The 9,934-nt window shown below is 41.3% G+C and overlaps 1 protein-coding gene across 5 annotated transcripts in view; it reads right to left on the bottom strand.

Moving 5' to 3' along the window:
• Window positions 1-2,030: 2,030 nt before the first annotated feature.
• The window catches only part of PTPA (protein phosphatase 2 phosphatase activator), a 54,125-nt gene continuing 46,221 nt past the window's right edge, over window positions 2,031-9,934 (bottom strand). For 3 of the 5 annotated variants that reach the window (XM_031954789.1, XM_031954788.1, XM_031954790.1), the window contains one exon: window positions 2,031-9,668. In XM_031954789.1, coding sequence (XP_031810649.1) covers window positions 9,591-9,668 — 78 coding nt within the window. In that variant the 3' untranslated portion in view covers window positions 2,031-9,590. The remainder of the gene's footprint in view (window positions 9,669-9,934) is intronic. The other 2 variants (XM_003757394.4, XM_023494298.2) reach the window with 1 other exon arrangement.

The raw sequence follows: 9,934 nt of genomic DNA, 5'->3' as shown, positions 1-9,934 counted from the left end.
CACATAGGGAGTAAGTAAATGATCTTGAGCTGGAATTTGAACCTAGTTTCCTGAGCTCCAGGGAGTCTTTCCACTACACTTGACTGTCTGTCACCCTGATGATATGGGATCCCTTCCATCCCAACTTGGGAATCTCAGGTCTTTGTATTGGCCCTCTTTTTCCTGATTAGGCTAACACAGTAGTTCTCAAAGTGTGATCCCAAACTCCTGAAAAACTCCAAAACCTGTTCAGGAGGTCTATGAGGTCAAAATTATTTTCACAATCATGATAAAACATTTTAATTTCTAACATGGCAAATATCTAAAGCTATAACCCATACATAAACAAATGAAATCTCTTTGTTTCAGACCAAAAAGTTTGAGAACCACTGGTCTCCACAGACTGGTCTAATAGAAAGCAAGAAAGGCAAAGAGGTTTGAGGTACTAGGAGGGGGAAGGACAGGTGACAGAAACTATTCTGCTTTCCTAACTCCTGTCTGATCACTAACCATAATATAGTTTTTCCACTATATATAATTTTGTTCCACAACATTTTATACACAGCAGAAGAGAAAGCTCCTGCCCTCAGAATGCAGACATCAAACAGATTACCATTGTTATTAAAAAGCCTTAAGAATTTATTATGAATGACATAAAGCTCAAGTACCCAATCAAGACAGTTGCTCTCTAGGAGTTGGCTTTAAAAAAAATTATCTTTTTTCAATGATAACAGGTATTGTCCTTGAAATACATTGTCCCTTAAGCTTCCCAAGACCTGTGGAACCAAAATAGAGTTCTGGGAGGAGGAGAGCCAAGAGCAGAGATGTGAAAAGATTAAAATGGTGTTTCTGCCATAGGAAATAGGCTGTTCTGACCAGAGTGAAACAAAGAGCAGAAAAGAGAGGGGCCTGACTGTTGGAGAAGGCAGACAAACATGGAAAGGGGCATCAGGTGGAAGTCTTGAAACAAACAAAGGTTATTGTCAAGTTAGGGTGGAGGGTAATGGGGAACTAAGGGAGGGAGACTAGAGGAAAGATAATACAAAAGGAGAGAAAGCCATCTGGCCTTCAGAACTTGAGAGTGGTTAGAGAACACTGCCTGTACTGGATTTTTCTGTTAGCCCAAAGCAGAAACTGGATGTTTTTTCTAACTCACAAAAGCAGAAGGGCTTTTGTAACCCACAAATAAGACCCTTCTCCTAAAATGCATTCTTGCTGGTCCCCTAAGGGTTTTCTTTCTAGCCTTTCTTTTCTAGCTTTGTGCCTGGCACATAGTGCTTAATAAATGTTTTTGATTGATTTAAGGGACTCTAGAAGGGCTCTATAGGCTGATATTTGGGGAGACAGACTGGAAGGGACTGGTAGCCGGCAGTGGGAGAGACAAGGAGAGCACCAGCGGCCTACAAGTACTCCCTCCCCCAGGGAGCCCTTGACTATTCCATCTTCCCAGGTCATGTAGAGGTAAGGTTCTCCAGTACCCTGGGATTATGCCTGTCTTGCTGCCCTTGACATGTCTTGCTCAGGCCTGGCTGAGAGCTTTGCTCCAGGCAACTAACCTGCTGCAGTGGAAAGAGCCAAGACCCTCAGGGATCTGCCTCTAGCCTCAAGAGAAACCCTGGGCTGGGGAGGGCCTGGGCCTCGAGGAAGGAACAGCCAGAGGGACTTCGTGTCAGATGTTTCTCCATGCATGTATAGGCACCTCAACGTTATAAACCAATGCGTATCTTTCACTGTAGTGATTGTCTGAATATTTATTTCTGTCCTTGTCAGGGCTGGTTGAAATGGAAATGTGTGCTAGAGCATGTATGTGTGCTTCTTGTGTATCAGTAGTTGTATATATGTCTGCAGCATAAATACTTCAATGAATTGGAAACCCTAATAAATAGTCAGATTTTTGTCAGTGTAAGGAGGACGTCTTCTTTTGTTTCTCCTGTAGCACTAAACCAGGACTTGGAATATTGTTTGCTAAATGAATGAATGGGAATTTTCCTCCTGCCCTTGTATTTAAATATTAAGAAAAAAAAAAAAAAAGACACAGGACAACAGAGAAGTACACATACAGGGTTTATTTTTTAAAGCATCTGCCAGATGCATCCTGAAGCCAGTACTCATTTAGCCCAATCTCCTACATTTTCTCCAATTAAATCAACTGATTAATAAATATTAAGCACTCATTATGTGCTATGTTCTGTACTAGGTATTGGATATGTCAATACAAAAATTAAGACCCTTCCTGAAGGCAGAAAGGAGCTCACATTGTAATGGGGTAGACAACATATATATAAGTATATACAAAATAAATTTATAAATCAAGATAATTGGGGAAAGGCACTAGCAATTGGAAGGATTAGAAAAGGCCTCATTTGGAAGATGTTGTTTGGACTTCCAGGCATGACTACAGATAGTGTTCACAAGTTCAGAAGAGAGTAAATTTGGGATAAATGATGAATTTTGTTTTGGGCAGGTTGATCTTGAGATGTTTATTGGACATACAATCCAAAATATGTAAATAGGCTGGTGGTGATAAGGAACTAAAACTCAGGAGAGAGACTAGGGCTGGATATATAGATCTGGAGTCATGTACTGTATCAGGAAAATTGTTGATCAGAACCAGAGAAGCAGTAGGTGCTGTGGTGGTACTGGATCAAAAGACCTAGTTTCAAATTCTGACTTCTGTTTACCACCTTTAAAACTCTGGGCAAATCACACCAACCAGTTAAAATTATTCAGGGTCAGCTATGTGCCAGGCACTAGAAGCCTGTCTAGCTCAGTCCTGGCTGAAAGCATTATTCTAGGCAACCAGACTGCTACAGTGGTTAAATGCATTGCCAAATATATATGTTGTCCTTTAAGCCTCCAAAACAAGGGCGATTACTTAGGCTTCTGGGAGGAGGTGAACCAAGAGCAGTAAATTGACGAGAGAATGTTGTGCCTCTGCCATAGGGAATAGGCTGTTCTGACTAGAATGAAAGAAACAAAGGCAGACAAACATGGAAAGAAGCCCAGAGAGGGATGGGGGCATTAGGTGGAAGTCTTAAAACAAACAAGGATTACTGTCTGGGGTGCAGGGAAATGGGGAAATGAGGAAAGAAAACTAAAAGATCATAGGAAAAGGAGAGAAAGACATGTGACCTTCAGAAGTGATTGAAAGTTAAAGACACACACAGAGAGAGACAGTCAGAGAGAGATTAGAGACACACAGTGGAGGGGAGAGAGGTTTAAATATATATATAAATATAAATACAGTGTTAAATACTGGAAATACAAAAAGAGGCAAAAGACAGTCCCTGTCCACAAGGAGCTCACAATCTAATGGACTTAGAGTAAACTCTCTGGAACTCAATTTCATTATCTGTAAATTGAGTGTACATTAAGGATTTTCCAAGGCCCCTTCTAACTCTGAATCTTATGATTCCCACCACTATCATCAACTATCCCAGACCAGAAGATCTTCAAGATAATGTTTGTAAAGGTAACATCAAATTAAATAGACTCTACTAAAATGGACTAAGGCAATACTTGGCCCTGCTATATTTTAAAGAGTTGGGAAGAAATACACAGGAAAGATAAGTACTATCAACAAGCATCTAACAAATCCATTTTGTAAATGTTTTCGTACTCAAAAGCTGAACTAACAAAGAAGTATGGTGTGGGCAGAAAGAGCATTCACTGTATAAGCCTTAAGCAAATCACTTCACAAATCAGTGAAGTTAACAAGCAACATAAATCATAATTCATTTCTCTATTTTCTTATTTGCAGAATGAAGGCACTGAACAAGATAATTTCTAAGATTTTTTCCAATCCAAGGAATGTCCAAATTTATCAGACTCCTAATGTGGTTAGGAGTCTATGATAAGTATTTCTGCTTAATTCTTCATGCCTGGGAGATACTTCCCTCCCCACTTCATCTCTACCTTTCTAAATCCTTATCTTCCTTCAAGTTTTACTTACCTATGCACAAACTTATTGTATCCCTCAGTAAAATATAAGCTGGTTAAGGGAAATAACTTGTTTTTGTCTGTGTCCTCAGTACACAGTCTGCACTTAATGCCTTTTCAATTGAAGTCCTTAGAAAATTCAATTAACAATTTTCCTTCCCTGTCTCAATTAATTTAGATTAACTATAATATGCAAGAAGAGGGATTATATGGTAGTATTATAGTAGCTATTAGTGAAAAGATAAAAAATATTGGAATAGAGTCCCTCTGCCCTTATATAGGTTCTTCACCCATCCTATCCTCTCTCACCCCCCATATCTAGAATGCACTCCACTAGTTTCCTTCAAAGCTTGGCTCAGATGTTACCTTTATAGGAAGTTTACCCCAGTTTTTCCAGATGTTAGTATCTTCCCCAGAAATTATCTTGCATTTATGTGCGTATACATATACATATGTATATGTGGGGATGAATATACATATACATGTGTGTGTGTCACACACATATAAAATGCCTGGCATCCAATAGGTGCTTAAAAAATGCTTGTTGATAAGAGGTCTTCCCATTCACCTATAACCTTCCTGTGAACATCCTACAATTTCTCTTCCCAACTCATTAAACAGAGCCAGCTGTTGTCTTAGCCTATTCTTCTGGATTCATGGCCAAAGTCTGGAACTTAAGGAACATATTATGTTCTACATAGATGTCCCATCTTCCCCCTCAGAACATTCTCCCCCTTCCCTCCCCCCCCCCCCACTCTTAATCATTCACTTTGGAGGCCACTTCTACCTAAAGGGGACTCCCTTCTCCAGCAATGGTCTCTGACAGAGGGATTGAGGGGAAGACAGGATAAGGTAGCAGTGTTTGGGGTCTTGGTCATGTGTTTGAGGATAAAGGAGAGGTTTTGCAATGACTCTTCTAGCTACATTTTCCCTAACAACCTAGATGGTAGCAATAGTCCCAGTCCCAGCTCGGCCTCTCTGAAACAGGCGCTTAGAAACTGGAGCCTCCATCTGCATATTCATAAGCACCTGATAAATTAATCATGATGTCAGCACATTCCGGCAGAGTCTCTGTCTCTCTGCCCTGTTCTCTCTCTCTCTCACACACTCACACTCACACTCACTCTCTCTCTCCCCTAGACTCTCAATCTCAAAATTGCCCTCTTTTCCCCCAGTCACTTCAGGAGTTTCTCTGGTCACCCAATCAAAGCCAGGTTCAGCTTTTTCCAGAAGGCAGAAACAATTGTATTGATCCTCTCTACACCCTCACTAGCCTCAATCATAATGTAGCCATGCATCTTCACAGGTTTTCTTAGTCTTGACTCTAAATAATTGTAAATTCCTGAAGGGCGGGAACCATATTTCATACTTCCTTTAAGTATCCACAGGGCCTAACAGAGATAAGCACATAGGTGCTCAAAAATTTCTTGAATTCATTTTAAGGGCAATCAGTCAACAAGTATGCATCTCCTATTAAACATCAGACACTATGCTAAGCACTGGGGATTCAAGGACAAAATCCTATCCCAGCCTTCCTTGTGCATAGGTCTTAATATGCCACAATGCTCTTCTTCCTCTCCCACATTTTCCAAAAATGATTAGTTGTAGGGGAAGTTAAAATTTACAAATACTTCCATCCATGTCATTTCAATTGTCATATTTGTCTGTTTCACAGTTCCCTCAATACCCACTTGAATCCACTATTGTTCAATACCAGAAGCAAGAAGTGTATATGAAGAAAACTGGACCCCCCCCAAAAGAAAACGAATTCAGGGAACAATATGGATTTATAGAATTATGCCTGGAACTTAAGATGTCCAAATGAGCATCTAGCTCATAGGTCTTTTCACTAGTACTGTATACCTAAAGCACCCCATAAATGATCTTTAGTAAAAAAAATCCATCTCCATTTTGTTTAGAGCAAACAAAATGAAATAAGCATCTAAATGAATAAGGAAAGGCTTAGTTTAAGCCTCTTTAGCCTGTTTGCTGACCTGAAGTTGGTTTCAGCTCTCAATCTATGACTCTCAGAAGTTCTCTCAGTAGAGTATGAGTATCCTATTCAAAATCCCTATGTATTAGCACAATCCAATCCTTTTAGTTCTGAGGGAAACAAGTTTATTAAAGTGACTGAAAAGAATCCTTTGCCAATCAAGGGAACCCTATTTTATAAAAACACAACTTTTAAAGAGCCACGTTGGGATGGTCCTAAGGAGTGAACATTTCTGTATTTCCTTTTTCCAACTCTACTTTGTGTTTAAGGGATTTCTCAAGAAGCTCAGGCCAAAGTCCTCTCTAGCAACAGAACAGTCCCCAAAATGACTGAGGTATCTCCCATGTGGGGTCCCTCAATACCACCAAGATCCAGGAGTCCAAGTGTAGCCTCATGAATGAGAATGAAGTTAAAAGTCCACAGAACTCAATAAATCAATGGTTAGGAGACCTTAAAGGTGGGCAGATTTTCCCTATATCCCTTGATCCTAATGGATAGACCTGAAATATTGTTAGCAAGTATTAAAACTTGGGCTGTGATTGGGGACTTTGACCTGAGCCTCTTGAGAAATTCCTCAAATACAAAGCAGACTTGGAAAAAGAAAATATAGAAATGTTCACTCCTTAGGTCATTATCTTCAATTAACATCTCACCTAAATGTCCCACTGGTACCTCAGTCAACATCCAAGATCCCATCCAACTCTAAATTTATGAACCTATGTCTAAAACCAAATTCATGTTCATTCCTCAAAAGATAACCTAACTTGTAATTTCATTAAATAGCCCCACCATTCTCTAGCTGCTCATTTTTTCCCCAAACAATAACTCAGGGGAAGAGTCAGGAAACTCAGGAAAAGAGTCAGTTCCAAGTTCAAACTTGGAACAAAGTAGTGGGAACCTCATCCTTCTATGCCAACCTCAGCAATATCTCCTTCCCTGCCCCCAACAAGTCTGGGATGGGTGGGATTCAGACCTGCAACTATGAGCCAAAGAAATAGATAAAATGGGATGTCCTCAGGAGTCTGCTCTAAACCTCAATCACCATTTTAATACTGGAACCAACTATTGTGTTAATAACTCAATCACATCTATTGGTGCTTGAGTGGACCACCTAACTTCCTAATACTCTTTAGAATGGTCTTGGTTGACTCCCAGAATTGGAACTTTCATTCCCTTAATAACTTTCATGAGATTCAAGCTGTTTCTAGCAGTCTGAGTCTCCATCAAGTTCTCTGTTCAACTGATTCAAAGTCTAGAAAGCCAAGGGATATAGTCTAAGTGGGCCTAAACCCACAGAAATAGAAAAGCTTTGAGAAAGGAAGGTTGTACAAGTGTAGCAACTACCAAGGAAAATATTTTTATCCAGTCTCTCCAAATTTGGCTTGAAGGGTCAGAGCTGATGGGCGTGATATAAAAATATGGCCTTTTCTAAAAGACCAGCTGTACTTAGTAGTAGGACCAGCCAGGCTGTCTAAACTATTCAGTGCAGACCCAAGCTTCATTCCAGCCCTGTCAAAGGTCAACCAAGAGGTCACAAGCACTTATGGATGGTCCTTTCCCAACAGTAGCAATACACAGGTAATCAAAATAGGCTTAGCTCAGGAGATGGCTGTAACAGCCTAATCCAAAGTCACCTACCTTAAAGACCAGGAAACTATAAGGGGAAATGGATCCTAGATCTATCCAAGAGGAAAGAGGGCAGGCATATGGTGTAAGGTATACAACAAGACAGACATCCACATCAGCTCCAGGTGCAAAACAGATTTTTAATCAGAACAGCAATGAAAGACCAAGGGATAGGGTGAAGCAGCCTCAAAACAGTGTGGTGTTGGCACAGAGTGGGCAGGCCTTGCACGAAAGGCCAGGAAGGTGACAGTCTACATAACTCCATGAGGGGCCCTAGTAGAAGACATTTGGAAAACTTTATACAACTTGAGTCTTCTCTCCCAGCTCAAGCCCTTAGATTGCTCTGGGTTAGTGGCCCGGGATGACATTCTAGCTCAAATCCACAGTGGTGGCAATGGGACCATAGAAGACCAAAAAGGAAATCCAATGCACTGTGCTTGTCAGGGTGTTCCCCTACCCCAAAAGGAGTGCTACCCATGCCTGGGGATGTGTGAAAGAAGCTGAGGAGATGGGCCTGGGCAGCTAAATCAAACTTTTTTTTTTTTAAAAAAGGAAAAAGAAAAAACAACCCTGATATCAAGAGCAGAGGAATAAACACTTAATGAAAAAGAGGCTTCTATAGGGAAAACCTGCAAAACCCAGCTCTTATTAACAGCTCTGGAAGAGCTCAATAAATGTTTGCTGAAGAAAACTTGGAACTTAAGTGCTGATAGCATCACTCCTACCCCTGTTCACCATTCTTGAACCCAAATATCCAAGAGCTAGAGTCCTGTAATTTGGCCCTCAAGCAAGTCACTTACCTCAACCCTACAATGGCTCTAAATAGTGTTAAGTCCAGTTTTCCCAAAGGAAGGTCTTGTTACCCTCCTCTGTCTTATGCCCTTGGATTTGGGAGAAATCCAATGGTATACAATTGCTTTCCAGAGGAAAAAGGGAATGGAGATGACAAGTTCTTCTTGTTCAGTGGCTCTACAGTGGTTTACCTGTAGCCAGCACAGTGCTGCAAGCAGTAGGATGGCATTAGTCTAACCTTAAAGATGCCTTTGACTGAAGGAATCCAGGAGCCAAGATCTCCACTAGATCAGTCCCAAATCCCACCAGTGTATCTCACTTACCATTTATTGAGGTCTAATCTAATGAGGTCTTTCCCCTCACCTCCCCAAAGCCTAGTACCCCCTCAGAGGTCAACTACCAGTGTTCAGAATGGAACTGGATTATCCTAGAATCTCACAGCAGCAGCAAAAAAAAAAAAAAAGTAAAGCAATATGGCTATACCCAGGGAGGATTGCAGACCTGAGCACCACAGAGAAAAAGAGCTAGAATGTGTGTGATTGTAATTGTTTTTTGCCTCACCACAGCCAGGATATATTGGCATTGCCTCTAGCTTTGTATTTTCACTGGTCCCTGGCTCAAGGCCTCCTTCTCAGGCCTCAGGAGATCAAGTATGAAAACTGAGCTCCTGAAATCAACACTAAGTTTGTAAAAGAAGAGCTTGGGAAGGAGGGAGCAAACTCACAAAAAATGGCCAGGAAACAGCCAAGGCTTCTCTCTCCTCCTGATCTCCCTCATTCTCTAGTCCATGAGTACTCTGAGGTGAGGATTGGTCTATGGTCTCCTACCCTCACTAGGAGCAACTGCTACTCAACATTCAGAAAGGCAACAGGAAGTAGGAAGAAAGTTAATGGAAACAATAAAACATATCAATCTCCCACACAAATGATGGTACAGAGCAGATTTAGCACGTGAAGTGGGACTGGGAATTTGAGTGGGGTAAGGACAGAGGCGGGGTGGGGGTCAGGTAGCCATAAGGATCCTGCTTCCCCAGAGATATACCCTCATCTTGCCTCTGAGGGAAAGGCAGGAGACTGGCCACACTTTGGTCATTCTTCCCTTTCTGGGTCCTTCAGCACTTGTACTGTGGGTGTTCATGTATCCTGGAGAATTGCCTCAAGGACCAGAGAGATCAGCAGGGATGTGGTATTAGAAAAGTGAAGGGAGCAGGGTGAGGGAGCTGGTGACCTCCAGGGTAGCAGTGGTTGTTCCCCCACCTCTTCTATGATGATGTAACAGGTTGGATGGGCAGCAGGCTACCAAACTTAAAGTGCTGGATCACAGGAAACTTCTCCAGACACTATACACAGAAGACAAAATGAATGACAAAAATAAATTAATATTAGCAGCTAGAAGGACATCTCTGAAACCATTAGTTTACCTATGGGAAGAAGAGTCACACTTCTAAATCAGGCCTAAATAAACATGAGACCAAGGGTGACAGCCTAAATTAGAGCATCAGCAATGGCCACTCTGAGGAAGTTTAGGGGAAAAGATTCTCCACCTCTGGGACTACACAGAGGCCATACTAGGTGGTTCAACGTTGATCCTATCTTTCCTGATGAT

Source organism: Sarcophilus harrisii, chromosome 2 (genome assembly GCF_902635505.1).
Source record: "Sarcophilus harrisii chromosome 2, mSarHar1.11, whole genome shotgun sequence".
Classification (NCBI taxonomy): Eukaryota; Metazoa; Chordata; class Mammalia; order Dasyuromorphia; family Dasyuridae; genus Sarcophilus; species Sarcophilus harrisii.
The sequence above is the reverse complement of the archived record's forward strand: the minus strand, read 5'-3'. Positions and strand labels throughout refer to the sequence as shown.